Source organism: Chlamydotis macqueenii, chromosome 3, assembly GCF_036417535.1.
Source record: "Chlamydotis macqueenii isolate bChlMac1 chromosome 3, bChlMac1.mat, whole genome shotgun sequence".
NCBI classification, from domain to species: domain Eukaryota; kingdom Metazoa; phylum Chordata; class Aves; order Otidiformes; family Otididae; genus Chlamydotis; species Chlamydotis macqueenii.
In genome coordinates, this window is record NC_141558.1 from 125,596,407 (window position 1) to 125,613,441 (window position 17,035).

Below are 17,035 nucleotides of genomic sequence, written 5' to 3' on the forward strand. Positions count from 1 at the left end.
ATCGTTCTCACAGCTCTTCTCTTTCAGATTTTGAGTTTACACTTGCCTCATGTCTGTATAATACTTCCTGTGTGTTACCTTCTATACGTTAGTAGTGTCAACTTCCGAGTTCTTGGTTTTATTTAAATGAAGGGAGCATTTAATCGTCAGCTCTGCAGCTGACAAGATAGGCTGCTGATGTAAAATAAAAAAAAAAGGGAAGGCGTTTGGTTGTAGGAACTGGGTAAAGGGCGAGGGAGCTGTTCTTGTCAGACCTCTGTTAAGATGAATAAATATGGCTGAGCAGTTCCTAAGGATTAAAGATACCAGCAAAAAGGCTTCTTGTGTTCTTCCGGAGTCTCTTGCTTTTGTTACAGGCACAGAAAGGGTCCTATTCTGTTTTCCTCTGGGCTTTTTTTTTTTTTTTTTTTTAAAGGGAGAGGTGTGTTACAAAGATGTCTCTGTTAGCCTTCTAGACAGTCAGGCATTTGTTTAAAAAATGAGGGGAAGGGGTATATCTAAGAGATTTATACATGTGTTTTACCCATTGATTGAAAAGCGATCTGTTTAGAGCTTGTCTGGTGACTGCGTTCAGCTCTGCTCCGTTGTGAAAAGCAGCTTAGGGCGGTTGGGCTTTTGTTCGGCTGCGCTGAGCCTCGCCGCAGTGGCGTTCCCAATGCCCTGACGCTCCCGAGCCACTGACGTTCCCAACGCGCTGGTGCTGCTCTGCAGGGAGAAGCCAGCTCCCTTCTTGCCGGCCATTTCTTTCTCCGCCTTGCGTCTCTTCGGTTCTGTCGGCGAGCAGGAAGAAGCAAATGGCTGCACCGCTCGGAGATTGCGTTTTAGTCTTGGTGCCGGAGCATTAGCAGCCTGGTTACAGCTCGCACTGCGTCAGTCGTGCTCCACACCCCGCGCCGTCAGCTGACCGGGCTCCTGCAGCACCAGTGCAGCAGCAGACTGCAGACGCTGCTGGGGAAGCCCATGTTTCCCATCCTGGGCTGTAGATTTCTTCTCTTGCAGCTGTCCTCTTGGTATGCATAATTGATACTCAACAGCTGGAGGGCAGAGCGTTTGTGGAGAGATGGACAGTCAGCCGAGCAGTTGGAAGGATAAGGGTATTTCTTCTTTCACCTTTTTTCCTTTCCTTTTTTTTTTTTGTAAAGCTAAAGATCCTGTGCGTTATGGTGTTTGTAGCATGTATTTGTGAAATGTATTTGAAGATGTAAGATCTGTTTGTACTGTATGCAAAATGGTAAAAGCTGTAGGTTGAAATGGGTAGATATGAGCAATGCAGAAGAATAAATTATTTATGTAGGTGAAGCAGCTAGTGTGACACTGCAGATCTTATTCAGCGCTACAGAGCATATTGAAGAACAGCTTGTTTTCCTTTGCACAGATACCAGCAGAGTCCAAATTTAGGGCATGTTCCTTTGAAATTCTTAGATTATTAATAATTTAACAGTACTAACCATTAACTCAAAAGAAGGTAGTCTCTGCAGTTCATGTAGTTTAGTAATTTTATGCGGAGAAACCGCATGCAGACTACAGCAGGGCGGTGGGGGGGCTTCGGTTTGGCGTAGCGCGTTTGGAGTCTACACTTAATCAGGTTTGCTTTGGATTTTTAATAATTCTGTTGCATTCTAGGTGAAACCGTGTCTGATTTTTCAGAATTTACAGGCGTAATATAAAACTGGTTTTAGGTAAATAAGTAGCTAACCTTAAATTAGTGTGGTCTGACCTTTGTTCCTGGAACCACCAATGGGAGATCACCAGTGTAAATCTCTGTGGATCATCATATTAGTGCTCAGTGTGTAAGAGTTTAAGCCTTATTTGAATATGTAATCTTCACATTCTATCAACAAGACAAGCTTTGAAAAATTTTAATCATCTCTGGATACTTAAATATCTTCTTAAAGGGCCCTGTTATGCTTGGTACCTGTGAAGTTTTCCTTTCTTTTTTTTTTTTTTTACAACTGTTGTTCCAAATCTGTGTTTTTTTTTGTTTTTTGTTTTTTTTTTTTCTAGTTGGGCAGAATTGTCAGCTGTCTAGAATGCTCTATCAGAATGTAATACATAGCAAAAAAAACCCTGCAAGGGAAAAAAAAGTGCCCCTGCAAAATAGTTTCTGAAAGTTCTAATATTTCATTAAAGGGCTGTAAAATATTAGGAAAAAATATTCTGCAGTATTTTGTAATATGTTATTGTTGTGTAACTCCGTATGTCAGGCCTGAAATTCTTGGGTTGAAGGAAAAAAAAAAAAGGATGAGATCAGAAGGTTTTTGTAAAATTTGAAAGACAAGTCACCTTTGGGTGTTCAGGCCCAATTTTCAGGTTTTCTTTTATAACATGACGAGCAGGGTTGGTGGTGGTCCGTCCCTCACTTGCAACTGAAGGCAGACATTTCTGAGCCTAGAATTTGAGGCCTTGAGCGTACTGGAGTCTTTGGTGGTGTAAAATTAATTGAATTGCCAGTCATGAGCACGCCCGCATGGCGCGCTTTGGGGGAGTATGCTGACCGGCGCGAGCCACGCTGTTACGGCTGCATGGAGGCCAGTGACGCGGGGTCTGTGCAGTTGGCTGCTTTGTTAAATGTAGACCTGGCTAGCATGTGATGGAAGCATCATCAGGTGAGGAAGGCAAACCTGACCCCCTCCTCAGTGTGTATTTTGTGCTGGCATAACTGCTTCAAGCAGTGTCTTAAATTCCTCTTCCCCCTTCTGTTTTTTACACAGTGGCATCCCCTTTGGTGGAGGAAGCTGTTTAGTGCCCATTTCTCCCTCCAAAGAAGTCCCCGCTGCCTTGAGGTTTAACTATAAACCTGTAGAGACAAGGTCTAAAAGAAAATAGAAGTAGAGCAAGAAGCAGGTTTTCTGAGAAAGCAGAAGTCTGGTTCCTCTCCTTTTGCAACTCTTCCTGAAAGCTGGTTGAGTGTGGTTTCTGATAGCGTTTGTTTTTAACAAGATGAACACGCCTTCTTCATGTGTTCTTCCTTCGTTAGGTCGGGCTCAGTGGCATGGAAAACGATGGGTAAAGTTCAGGGACTGATTACACAGTTCATCTCACCCCAAAATAAATACCGAGGCAAACATTGCAACATACTTCTTTCCATGCTAAAAAATAACCTTAAAAAGAAATGTAACCGTCAAATCTCGAACCAGAGAAGAGCCAAAAGCATGGTTCATGGGCAGACTTTCCAACTAAAGCCCTACTTCCTGATGAATATAATCCTAAACTTCATTTTGGTCTGTCTGTTTCTCGTGCTGCAGCCATCATAGTTGAGGAAGCAGCGGAGTGAAAGTGGGATAACCTGCGGTATTGCCTAATACCCGTGGTATCGATCACCCGGACAGGCAGGGTGAAGTAGGTTTACCCTGGGGATGGCATGACTTATTTTTAGCACTTTGAAAGACACGCCTCCATGGGGCAACGGGTACTAAACTGGCTAACATTTATTTAATTTTTGCTGAATAATGCTGACGGTAGGATGAACACCATAGCTGTACTCCCAGGCTACCCCAGGATTATTTTTTAAATTATTATTAACGTGCTGAAAAATCTTATCTGAATTCTGGTGCAGATAAGTTAAATGGTGGAAAAGGTTGCATAGGCTTGTGCAACCCTTGAGCTTTTTGCATTTTTCTTGTGAGTAATCAGGGCTTGGGAATTGTTTCCCCAGTTTGTACATGGTGCACGCAGGCACGTGTGTGCAATTAAGTAGAAATGAAAGAAAAATACTGCTTTGGCTCGTTAATAGTTGTTAAATAATATTTGCATTTTGGGGGGAGAATCTGGTAGTGTTGGACTCTTTGTTCTACCATGTGCTTGTGAAGTCTGTATCCCTTCTCCTTGCTCGGGATTGTGGGGCAGACATGCCCCTGTAATGCGTGTGATGCGGACTTGTTTTCTGACCTTTGGGATCCAGTTAGATGAGCCTGGCCGTCCCACTGGACGTGCCCCTCCTTTGTAACGTCTATTCCCGGGACAAGGAAAGCTCTGTTGGTTGAAGTCATCTCCACGTGCTTGGCACCGCGTGCAGTCATGCTATAACCACCCAGTTTCACCAGCCTGGGGTTGTTTTTGTTCTTTACGGACTTGCAACAAGGCAGTTAAGGGCCAAAGTGGCTTCCAACACCTCTGATCAGGGTAAAGGGAGGCTTGAATTTTGTGGCCTTCTCCGGAACTGCTCCCGCTTAGCACGTCAACTGTGATTTTAAATGGTCATTCTGATGGAGGAAATCCTGAAAATGTCCAAGCCCAGCCTAGTGATGGAGTTTGTGCTTGGCAGACTTGGAACACTTGATGGGTTGGTGGCTTCTCCTTGGGCTTGGTCTTTGTCCAGCTGGGGCTGCCCCACACGGGGCTTGGCCAGGCTGTGAAGACGAGACTGCAGGGTCAGGTCTTGCCCGCTCGGTGTGAAAAATCAGCAGAAACCCTGAAGATCCCTGTCGTGCAAATATGAAGTCTATTTTGTGTAATTGGAAAATGCCTCTCAAAGAGAAATTAACAGCAATTTGCCTGTTTGTGCTTGTGTACTGGTTTTTGCTGGTCTAGAGTTGATTTTCTTCGTAGCTATGGTGACTGTTGTCCCTGTGCATTGCAGATGCGTTTGAAAGCCGCCCATTCTCCCCACTTCTGTTACGTTTCTGTATTAGTTCCACACTGGCTGTTCTTAAATTGATCAGAAAAGGCTCTTCCTTGTGCTTCTGCGCCATTTTTACTATTATTTGCAGAATATAAAGGACTTGTGCTTACCTTTCAGATGACAGAAAGGTTCTAGTGTAATGGCTGTCGTGCGTACAGTGTTTGTAAATCGTACACTGTTTGCATGGGGTTTTTTTTAATCTTCCTTCTCCTTTAACACAAACAGCCTTTCTTTGGCGCTGAAACCCGCTTTTTGTTTGTCCCCGAAGCCTGGATAGAGAGCAGTTGTTCATTGTGAACGCGGACCCTCTCGCTCCGCAGCTGCATTCCAAGGACTTAGCGCAGGGGCGGCCATTGGCGGGGGCCGGCGGGATTTCGCGGCGGCGAGGCGGCAGGCAGTTGCGTATAATCGGCCGACCTCCGAATGCCCCAGCAGGAAGTGAAAAGGCGCTGGGTCGGTCGCCGTGCAAGAGCTGGGTGCATGCAGGCGCACTCAAGATGGATGCCAAAATGGGTTAGTCCCTTTTTCTTGGTTTTCTTTAACGGATGTGCGTTCGACTCGCTTGTAGGTCTTGAGGCTTTTAATTTCTCTTTCTTAAAAAAAAAAAAAAGAGGGTTACTTGGTTCAGGGTTTTTTTTCAAAGAGGATTATCAGGTTACATGTATTAAACCACTTGTTTTTGTCGTGAAGAAACAATACGAATTGTTCGGTTTGAAGTTAAACGTTTGTGAAGGAGAGAAAATACTTTTAAAAAAAGAAATATCACAGCACTTGCTTTAAAAGCAAAATGTAACTGGATGAGTTCTGCATGTAAGGGACGGATGCTAGCGGTACTATTTTTAGACGTGCCAAGTGACAGTTCGTGCTTACCAAATGTAGGCAGCTGCTCTTGCTGTAGAATAGGCCCGGAATACTCGCGTTCAGTGCCTGAGATTATAGGGCAGATTGTGGAAAACAGAGCTTGAAACGGTTTCTGTAAGGAAAGATACTGCTTGGCAGGGCTGTTCCTGGGAGTTGGTTGGGGTTTTCCTGTTGTTTTGGTTTTTTTTTTATCTGTTCTGAATATCTTGTGTGTAAATTAAAGCCAGAACGCTGCTTCTAGTAATGCTTTTAATCTTTTCCTTTAGAATGAGATGCAAATTCCTGTTTCTGATCAATTGGAGACTATAAATCCATGTCAGCATGTACTCTCTTGGACCGAAAATCACAAATCATTTTTTCGGTGACTTACAACACTGAATTTCCCTGGGAGGAATTTACAATGAAACCAGATACGTGTGTCGTTAAGCTCAGGCTGATTTGGGCGTTCTCCAAGTGGGAGTGGAGACGGAGCAAGGGAAAAAGGCTTCGTGTGCAGCTTGCCTCTGGTCTGGGAGGTCCTAGCTTGCGGATTTTTCTTATTGATCACCGAGAACAAAAGACTTGAGGATGGGTGGCTGGAGGCCATTTGGCATTTGTGGTGTGCTTTAACTCCAGCGATTTACCGTGGGTTCTCGTGTTTTGGAAGCTGTCCTACAGATGAATTACTGTCTTTGTAACTGCGTTCAGGTGTAACGCCTTACTGCTTGTAATAAGTGATTTCCTGTGAAGCAAGGCAGTGGGGAGACTGTGAAGCCGTGTCGCAGAGGAGGGGGTGTCTCGGTTACAGAACAAGTGCTCTCTGCAAGCGGAGAGGAGTCGGGCTCATACTTGGCGTGTCACATGATATGGGAGCAGCACCCGAATTCGAATGTATGGATGCTCAAATTGCAGCATTTAAAAATAAATATCGTTTCGGTATTTAAAGCAAATACTTAGAAAGAAATTAGGTTTTTCAGAGATATCTTGCGTGATTTAGGACCACAAAATCCATTAACTTTTTTTTTTTTTTTTGCAAGACTGGTTTTTAAAATCTCACCCAGATGTTATGTATTCTTGCAGCTCAATTTAAGCTTAGTTTGCAACGATTTTTAGGTCAAGCTCACAATTTCGTTGGTAAGCTCCTTTTACATGCTAAACTTGCTAATGCAAGGTGTACAGAGACACTAATAGGCACTTTTGTGTTTAGAAGCAAAGCCAAAGAAACCGAAGAAAATGTTAAATGTAGGGGTGGTAGCCCATACAAAAGGAATTTTTTGATAACTTGTTTGTTTGATATTTTTTTTTTTACAAATAGTAAGGAAACACAGTCTTACTTAGAGCCACATTTGTTCGGCAGTGGAAATAGAAGCGCAGCTTTGTAGCATGAAGAGAGCCAGCGCAGTAAGAGATCAACAGGGTGCGTGGGTAGGTCGGGCTGCAGTTTGAGGAGGGCTTTAGGTGCTCTGAGAGCAGGGGTGTCCCCTCCATCAGTTGACCGCTCTGTCTCACACCCCCTGTGTTTGTGGAGTCACATGGTGACCCACATCCATCCACAATCCGATCTGACTGCCTGCTTAGCTCATATTTTCATATTTTTTTCTTTTTGGTGCAGTGGTCAGCAGCATACAGAATACCAGGCTGGTTCTGTGTGTGGCTGTGCAGAGGGAAGGAGTGGCATTGAGTGGTGGTGGAGGGGTGAGGCTGGTTCTTTCAGTGGCAGTTTTGGTTTGTGACAGATTTAAGGTGTTCACACAGCTGTAACCAGGTTCTTTCTCTAGACCTTCATGAAATGTCTACCAAAACGTGAATTAAATATTTGGATAAAATATTTTGCATTATGAAAATGGCAGCTGTAAGTTTCTGACCAGGGTTCTCATCTTTCCAGCGCCTGCTGCTCAGAGTTACAGAAATAATTAGGGAAGGACTTCAGCTTCTGAAACACTGTAAAATTCCACCACAGCCCCGGTGGCATTTTGCATGTTGTACCTACAAAGGGAATTGGCAGACTTTGCTCTACAGAGGCTACCAAGCATTCAATGTTGGTGCATTACCTCATTTTCGTCCTGTAAGAAATAATGAAGTCTTATTTTGAAATTTTATTTTACCATCATTCAGTATAAGAATCTGTTCAGAATCGTGATATGCTGTTTTGCAGTTAACTTTGATGTTTAGGAGGAGACAGGATGACTAAGCTTCTGGTGTAATAGTAATTTTTCTATAATTTCTCCTGACTTCTGTGTCTAGTACATCATTGCTATTAACAAGCAATTTTTGATGCAGAAGAGGAATTTGTTCTTGTGAAAATTCTGCTTCCATAGCTGATTAGGAATCACGAAGCGTGAGTTTTGTTGCATGTCTCACCACGAGGTGTAAAACTAGACGAGATGCCTCTGCCCAGTTCTGTACACAGCAGTGGAGACCGGCGTTTGCCAGATGTCGTGAGTTCCGTAAGGTGATCACCCGGATGCAGCAGCGCCTCAAAACAAACAAATCTGCACTGGATGTGCGAAGCCGTTACCTGTGGCTTGCGCGAGGGTGCGGCTTACTCCAGGCAGTGATGCTAGAAACGGCACAATACTGTCTTCTCTCGTGAGGGTCGCTTAAGGAAAGAATAAACTTGGTTTACAAATAGTGTTTTGCATTGGAACACAGCGGGTTTAGCCTGGATTGAAATTTCAGTGAGATGATTCCCTCTTGATGGCTCAGCCTGTCACCTGTCATCAACATTATAAACTCCCCTGGGAATGTCTTCAGTCAAAAGGAAACGGAGAGAGCTGTTAGTGAGTCTTCAGCAGTACCTTTGCCTCTACCAGACCTGCGATGACGTAATGCTTTGGAGATCTGTTAGTGTCTTGGGATTTGCCCTAACCGGGAGTCAGGATCGATCTCTTCAGTGAGTGACCTCCACAGAAACGAAACGAAGCACAAACCGCTGTGGTTCTGGTGCAGAATACAGCACGGTAGTTGAGGAGATTAATTCTGACATTGCTTAAGGGCAGAATTGTTCTTGCATTTTAGCAATTACATTTGAGGTAATCCTAATAACAGTAATCCAAATATTCTGAAGCCCAATGCAGAATCAGTGCAAAAATAACCTGTTTCTAGTTGCAATTTCAGCTCTGGTTTGACAGTGAGATCGCGAGTTCCATTCTCGGTGACTCTCAAGCAGTCAAGTGCATTGCATTTTACTGTTTCCGTATGGATGCCAAAGGTTTCTTGTTCTAATTTTTTTTCCTTTCTTTTAAATTTCAGTTGTTGACCTCCTTTACTGGCGAGACATTAAGAAGACGGGAGTGGTGTTTGGTGCCAGCTTGTTCCTGCTGCTTTCATTAACAGTGTTCAGCATCGTGAGCGTGACAGCTTACATCGCCTTGGCCCTGCTTTCCGTGACCATCAGCTTTAGGATATACAAGGGAGTTATCCAGGCGATCCAGAAATCTGATGAAGGCCACCCCTTCAGGTGAGGTTTTTCTTTTAATTAAGGAAGTGTGATGTTTTGGGGGACAGCGGCACTTTCAATGCAACACATTTAGCAAATATCACAACAGTTGTAGCAGGGGATACTTTTATCTTTTTGGAACTTTTTTTTTTTTTTTAAATAATACTCTTAAAACTTGTGGTTTAGTATGTGACGGTGCAGCTGCGTTCTCCACATGCAAGGCTGCCTTGTCGTCAGCAGAATCCTGGTTCATTGCAGCCTGCCCGGATCAGAAATCCAGAAACTTGGACTCTGAATTCTAAGGCTTGAGGATTTGAATCGCGGGATTAATTTAGGTCCTCTGAACTCTTTAAGAGATGCGCTGCGTCCTTGGGGCATGCCATGTGTGCACTTCCCTGCAGTGGGGGAATACAGAGTATCCGTGGTGCGCATCCTTCCGTCTGCCGTACAGCGATGCCCATTAGTGCAGAGCTGCATCTTAGAGAAATAAAATATTAATATTATTAATGTGTGAGAGTACTTACCACGACTGCATGTTTCCTGTTTCCATACCAGCCCTATCCCACGCTGCTCAGGCATACTTCTCTCCTTTTTCAATCGATTAAGTGCTTCAATCTCAATTTCCCTTATCCCTTTCAGAAACTCCTGCTTGCCCTCCTATTTACCGCTCTCTTACTAATTTGGTGGTGCTTCCAGTTATTCTCGCCCTCTTCCTCTCATCTTTAGTAATGCAAAGCAAAAATGGTTGGAAGCCAATCTGTGCCTAAACCAGCTGTGGAACAAAAATCTGGGGGGGGGGGAAAAAAGGAGTATTTGGTTTCAAGCTTAGATCTGATATAAAAAAATACATCTGAATAATTGACACAAGATCCAGTGTGGCAGTATGAAATATATATCTCTTGTAAACTTAGATTTTTATTTTCTTTTAACCATCAAGGCTTTGTATGGCCCTCCTTACCCTCGTTAGGGTGAGAAATTCCTCGTAGAAATCCTGTTTGCTATGTCTAACCAGTAGTGCTCTTCAGTACCCGAACAGCATTTCCATGTCTGCCGGTTAAGCTCTTTCTTAGCAAGAACAAGCAAAACTTGTTCTACCTGTGCTCTTTCTGCAGGTTAGTTCTAAAAATACTGATATGCCTAAGAAGCTTCCAGACACTCTTGTCCAACGTACCTGGTTGCTTACTTTTTATCTGTATAGCTTCAACTACAAAGATTTTTACTTGAATTTAGTTTGACAGTGAAGAGCACATCCATGAGCTCAGCTTAATTTTCAATTCAGGTCCTGCGTACCTTTGTGATGAGCTGAGAAGGGTGTGCAGATTCGGGCCAGGTGTGGATAGCAGGACGTAGCTTTGAAATGGCTGCCTGCTGTATTTACTGTTTGAAGTGTTTTAATTTGTTTTGGACTTCCCACAAGGCCATGTTTAGCTTCGCCTTAAATGACATACGTAGGAGCCTCCACTATGCGTTTTTATTTTTAAAAAAAATCAAACAACACCTCCACACCCCAAAGCAGAATCCTCCCAAAACGAAAGGGAAAGTTTAACAGCTGTAGTAACTGTAAAACGAGTGCCCTGGTACAGATGTGCTGCATTCCTCCTTCTCCCTCCAGCAGGGAAATTAGACAAAGAAATTATTCTGCATTTAAAGAGTCTGAATTGCCATAGCCACTGCAAGTACAGAAAGAAGCTGCAGCGTAGTGGAAAGAACACTTAACCAGATAGGAGCTTATGTATTTCTGTTAAAAGAACTGCTCTCACCAACCGTTAGACACTTTTTTTAACAAATTGTTAAAAACTTGCTGATTTTACCCTCCCTTAGTGTGTGTCTGCGTGTGTTACAGCTTAGTGGTAACTTCAGAAGTGCCTGCCAGCAGTATGAATGGATATGTTGCTTTTGTAGGATTTTTTTTTTTTTTTTTCATTTTGAAAATGTAAGAATCTCGTAGAGTATTAGGCCGCCTAACGCAGTAGGAGTGTCACAGAAAAGTTTCACAAGCTCTTCTTTCTTGCAGGGCTTACCTGGAGTGCGATGTGGCTGTGTCTGAAGAGCTCATTCAGAAATACAGTAACGTTGTGCTTGGCCACGTGAACGGCACAGTCAAAGAGCTGAGGCGTCTCTTCCTCGTCGACGACTTGGTTGATTCTCTGAAGGTAGGTTGCCTGTGGCTGTAGGTCCAGCAGCCGCGCGTAACAGATGCCTTGCTGACCCAGGTTGGCAAAGTCCTTACAAACAGGAATGAACAATAGCATCTTTGGCTCTGTATGGGTAAACACTGGGTTTGAGTTTGCTGCTTTGAAGTACTAAGCCTTTGTGTTTCTGTTAGCCCCACTGAGTGCAATGTGAGTGCTTTGGGCAGCAACAGCACAAATCTCTTAAGAAAACAAGACAGTGCTCCAATATGGGCAGTCAGAATGTGTCACTAACATAGATCTCGCCCTCTTGAAAACCTGCGGTTTGGGCTAGCCTGGCACGGCCTGGTTTTGGTTTTCGGTTTGTTTCTGTACTGAGACAGCGAGCGGTTAGCGTACAGTTAAGTGCCTTAGTAGGGGTTCCTGTGTCCACTTTTTTTTTTTTTTGCTGGGAGAGTGGAGACTGAGTGATGCCCTGGTTTTCCTGGGAAGGTGGACACCAGTTTCAGTCCCTGGATTTGGGTGTGAAGAGCTGTTTCTTTTTAGTGATAGAAATTACTGAAATGAGCTTTGCAAGTTGCTCTGCCTAAAGCATGCAGTACTGCCTAGCAGGTGTCTGAATACGTCCAAGTAGTATTTAGTGGGATTTACTGAAGGTGGCAGAGCTGACAGCTAATAATAATAATAAACATCTATTTAAAAAGGACTGAAAACTCTTCAGTTTTGTTCTGTGAGAATTCTGTTCTCTCTCTTCAAGCTAATCGCCTTTCTTCATTTTCAAACAATTGTTTCCTGTACTGAGTACAACGTGTTGGCCACTTCTTTTTCAGTTTGCTTAATCTTCTTGAAATAAAGTTGCATTCATCCTCCAGTAAATCCCTTACTTAGTGCTTTGTAAAGTCCTTTGAGTTGTTGTGGGGTTGGGGGAAGGGGTTTCCAGTGAAACTGGGAGAAAAATAGGAAAGCTGTAGAAGTCTTTGTTCTGTTTGTGGAACAGAAAACAGAGGCAGATCGCGGGATCTCACCCAGGGTTTCTAGATCCAGTTTCTCATTGAGCTCTGACTTAACCACAGTGAAGAGTCTGTGCCGGAAAAGTTGTGACTGTTGTGGAAGTTTCCTGCAGTGAGAGTCCTTTCCCTCGGGAGAGAGGGAAGGCTGTAAGGCTGTAGGGGTGGTGAAGGGCTGTGGGCCTGCTGCTGGTGGTGAAGGTTCGTTTTCCCAGAAGGGAAAGAGCAGGTGGGATTTTAGCCCTGGGGATTTGTGTAATAATCCTCCTGCTCCTCAAGGGTTGTGCAGGAAGAGTATTTTTGTGAAGTGGCTGTGCGTTCTTCTTTTCTGGTCATGTTTCTGGACACGATTGATGCTGCTGCAATCATTTTATGGCAAAGCGGCTTCAATAAGGCCGTTCTGTGTGTGCCTTGCCCGTGTTTCCACACAGGGAAAAACCCTCTCACCACTGCCCGTCGCCCTGGTCTGTAAGATGCTGTGTTGCCTTCATGCTTAAGTGACCGAGCACTCAGGATTCATCTCTGCACCCTCTCAAAGCCGCAGCCTTGACCAAAAGAATTGCTGTTACACAGCTAGAATTGCATTTTTGTAACTTACACTTGGTGTGTGAGGGAAGAAAGGGACGTTTCTTTGTTGTGTTTGTTGAAGACATTGAGTTTCAGTGTTCAGAGAAAAGTTACTTTGCTGAAGTCATGTTTGGATCTGACTAAAGGACATGGCAGGAAAATGTGTAGTTACAAGGTCACTTGTATTTCTTTAATAATTAAGCCCTTTGTGATATGTTCCTTCGTCCGAGTTAGAGTTGCCACACCGTTTGTTTTACAGATCACAATCGCTCGCAGGAAAGGAAAAGGAAGCAGTGAGCAGCCAGCTGCTGGTTCAGTTAACGCTGCTTTAAAAATCAGGCCTTTCAGAGGAGTTGTGTTAGGAGTCTAATGAATTCCAGTCAGAATGCCTTCAAGGCACTCCAATTGCTTTTAAAATACTGTGGTGTATATAGGAAAGACATGTTTATTCAGCTGAGCTAATTCATTTCGCCTCTTCTAACTTTTAAAACGTTTTATGTAGGTTAATTAGTCTCATTTATGGTAGTTGGGAGCAGCCTTTATATGAAACCAGTGAATGTCGGGACAGTGCACAAGCACAGGTTACTGATTTTTAAGAGTTTGTGCTTGAGGACGTTAAGATGCTGGGGTCTTACATAATAGAATGGCTCTGGTTTAGAAAAAAAAAAGTCTTGGCTGCTGTAGTTTAAACATCTTTTCTGTAGGAAACAGCATGTTTGTGTATAACTGAAGTTACAGAGCTTTAATGTAGAAAAAGTCTGCAGGTCAGTTTATCGTGTGTAATAGTTCTGGCTGTAAAACCTGTCTTGTTAAGATTTTTTCTTTTTCTTTTCTATTAAACAATGCTTCAGTCATGGAAGTCTTAAAATGGACTCTAAATATTTATGCAGCCCGAGGAGGAGTTCCTCACAGCTCTTGAGGAGCAATTCCAGAGGAGGCCTTGCCAGAGAGTCCCAGGAGAAGCTGCACTTTGTCCCGCTGCACAGCGATGCGGTGTTCACCCCGCGCTGCGCAACGGGAGCCCTCCTGGCGCTGGGGCACGGTTGCTTTCCGCTTGTCATTGCTCAACTGTGGGCTTGTGAAACAGGGCTCTCTGCTGTATTCGAATGGTTTTGTGTTGGAGAAACTGATATGTGGGTGCTCCTGGATTTGCCGTGAAATTGCAGCGCGCTTTGGGTACTGGGGAGTCATTAACTGTTGGCAAAAACTCAGTTCAGTGCATAGATATACTGGGTTTTTACAGGGGTTCTGAGCTTTTTGCTGAACTTTGTTTGCTTTGTTAGCCCCAGCTCCCAAAATGGCTGTCCCCTACTGAGGCGGTGGTCTCGCTGGGGCCAGTGGTTCTGTCCCACCCAGTGTGCGTAAGGGAAGTGGATTGAAACCTGCACATGCAACACCGTTCGTTGTTAGAGCCTGATGCTGCTCCGCACAGACTTCAGGAGAAGCAAAGCCTGTGTCCATCAAATGTTAACTCCTGGATTTTGATCTTTCTCGGGCCGTAAATGCAATGCTTGATAGGATTGGATAGTTCTGATAATGCTTGGACTTTGGGATTGATTCGGATCTGTTCGCCCTCTGCTTCCGTAAACTCACATTTTCTGACTTGGGCAGAGTCTTCAGCGATAGTACTGACTGTTCACCTGGCCGGGGCGGTGCTGGGCTTTGTGTCCGTGCGGAGGAGATCCTGCAGAGCTGTCGGGACGCTTGGCTGCGCGTGCTGGCAGCTGGCATATTGAGTCTGCTGAACGCGCAGCCTGCAGAGAACCGTTCTGCCTAATCCCAGGCTTGGGGGCTTTTTGCTGTGGGAAAAGTTGTCACCTTTCCTCCCTTTGCTGGGGAAGGGGACGTGCTGCGTGAGCAGGCTCGCTCCGAAAGTATTTGCTCCGTTAAAACGTCTTGTGCAAAGAGGCAGGCAGGCAGCCAGCGCTCAGCCTGGCATCGCGCAGAGCAGAACTGGGCCAAGGTTTGAATGAATCATGAGGGAGTTGAGGGAAATCTGCTTTATTTTTCTTGATAGACCTGCCAGAATCCTGCAGTGGGAATGAGGTTGATGGTAACGTTGCAGCCTTGTGCGCGGGTTAACTCTGCGCCTCTAGCGCCGCTTGCGTCACATCTGGCATGAACCGGCAGATAAGGAACGCTGGTAGATTCGCTGTGTCTGACATCCAGATCCTGGCCTCTGCCCCGCTCCTTACGGCCTGTGCAACACTAGAAGAAAGCGGCTGGTTTTCCTTGGGGGAGGAACCCTACACAGAAATAGCGCTGGCAGCCTCCGGCCCCGTCCCAGCCCGGTATAGGTCAGAGGTGTGCTTGGGACACTCTCCACCTGGCAGAAAGCTGAGGGGCTTGGACTTGTGCAGATCTTTGTGTGAGGCCGGTGAAGCGGAGCGGAGGCTGCACGCGTGCGGGGAGCTGCGGGAGTGCAGTCCGCAGGGAGGCGGCGGGGGAGGAACAGGGTCTGGGTACAGAGGGGTGGGGATGTGAAGGCAGAAATCGTGGCAGCGTGAGGGTTTAGGTGTCTGTTAACAGAAGGGCATCTTTGCTCCTGAATTTGCCTCTGACTTAGAGCCAGCTTCCATTTTATGGCACTGTTGACTCCTCTCTCTCCTGAATTTTTGAGTATCCAAAGCTGCTGTGCGTTTGTAAAGGAAGGAAGTCAGCCAGGCCAACCTTGCCACGTTACCTTCCAGACAGATTTTTTCCTGATGTGGCAAACCTCTGCCTGGCCTGGTCAGCGGCTCAGAGACCTTTGCTGAGCCGAAGCGCGGCTGTGAGTTTGGTGCCGCTGTTTGCGCTGCAGCCCCGGCGTGGGTGCCCTCAGATGCTGGCTGCCACACAAATGAGCTGGTTGCTAGCTTTCCGGCTCCATCGCAGAGTGCCGCGTCACGCGCCAGCCCCCTGGCCTCTCGCTTGCCCACCTTGTTCTGACTCTGAAGGGTGGGAGGTAGGACCTGTGTTTGCCCGTTGCTATTAAACCCCGGGCTGGAAGGGCTGTAGGAAGGCAGAGAGCACTGAGCAGCCCCCGCGTACCGACAGCCTTTGGTCACTGCTGGCTTGGGCTGAGCTCAGCCCTCTAACCCAGACGCAAGAGGCCACGTATCCCGTTACGGGCGCCTTTGGCCATCTTGTCACCCACCTATGGTTACATGAGGGGTCAGAGGGTGAAGTGGCGCTTGGGGTGTTTTAGCTTCATCTGTGTGTTTAGAGAAGTCCTCTGAGACTGTGGGCTGACATGCTTTTTTTTTTTTTTTTTTTTTCCTTTTCAGTTTGCGGTGTTGATGTGGGTATTCACTTACGTTGGTGCCTTGTTCAATGGTCTGACATTACTGATTCTGGGTAAGTGTTTTAAATTGTGTTCCACACCTGGCGTACAAAATCACCCTGCACAAGCACTGAATTCTGCCTGGAGCTGGGAGCCTGTTCCTGTGTTCCTGAGAGTGCTACAGCTGCGTGACCTTTTTTTCTAGGACGTGCTGCAGAATGCATCACTTAGAATTGCTGAATTATTTGAGATAGCCGATGTGCCAGGCGTTGTATCATTTAGAAGCACGTGCTGTTGCGCTCGTCCCGGCCAGGGTTAGCCTCACTTCAGTGTCATCGCTGTAGTGACCCTGGGGGAGTCTGCGGACAGTTGTGTGTCCTGTATCCCGGAGCAGGTGTCAGAAACAGACTGACGCCGGCAGAAGCCTGAGCATCCTGTTTGAACCATTTGTGTAACCCACGGTGAGAGAGTGAACTGGGACCAAACTTGCTGTACTGTTATTGAGGCCTGGAGAGCCGCCCAGCTTCTCCTTAATTATTTAAATTACCAGCCATGACTTTTGTAGGTGGCTTAGTTGTTTCTTTTTCTTGTACCTTTTTGAAAGAAATACCAAGGTGTGAAAAGGAGTCACTGTTTTACCTGAACGCTGTCCCTTTTGTCAATATTTATACCTTTTGATGTGTTCTTTTCCAGCTTTGATTTCGCTCTTCAGTGTTCCTGTTATTTATGAGAGACATCAGGTGCGTGTTTAATACGATTCATTAAATTCTTCATAAAATTAGCTCTATTGAAGCAAAACCACAAGCGAATAAACCCCAAATTCATGTCAAGCTTCTAAAATCTTTAAAGCCTTTTAAAGATAGGCCTTTAACTAGGAGTCAGTGCCGGAGCCAGGAGAAGCAAGTTCACTTTGAAGTCCAGGCTGTGTGTGCTCCCCCCTCCACCTTTTTTGGTGGAAGTGTAAGAAGGCTTCCCCAGCAAACAATTATGACAAAGGCCCCATTGACCTGGCGGCCACCTTCCTCTGATCCAGGTCTGGTCAGGACTAAAGCAGCAGGCACGGTACAGAAATCCTGAGGTAATGAGTACTTTTAAAACAATTTCTGAAGAAACCTCTTTGGAGCTGATATTCATGTCCTGAAGCCCTGTGGAGAGACTAATGTGAAA

General features: G+C 45.3%; 1 protein-coding gene across 7 annotated transcripts in view; it reads left to right on the plus strand.

Moving 5' to 3' along the window:
- RTN4 (reticulon 4) overlaps positions 1 to 17,035 on the plus strand; it is a 42,859-nt gene that overhangs the window by 23,411 nt on the left and 2,413 nt on the right. For 5 of the 7 annotated variants that reach the window (XM_086744157.1, XM_086744152.1, XM_086744153.1 and 2 more), the window contains 4 exons: positions 8,714 to 8,921; positions 10,915 to 11,053; positions 15,873 to 15,942; positions 16,562 to 16,608. In XM_086744157.1, the coding sequence (XP_086600283.1) occupies positions 8,714 to 8,921; positions 10,915 to 11,053; positions 15,873 to 15,942; positions 16,562 to 16,608 (464 nt within the window). Of the gene's footprint in view, positions 1 to 702; positions 1,095 to 4,990; positions 5,135 to 8,713; positions 8,922 to 10,914; positions 11,054 to 15,872; positions 15,943 to 16,561; positions 16,609 to 17,035 lie in introns of those variants that run through there. The other 2 variants (XM_010129146.2, XM_010129147.2) reach the window with 2 other exon arrangements.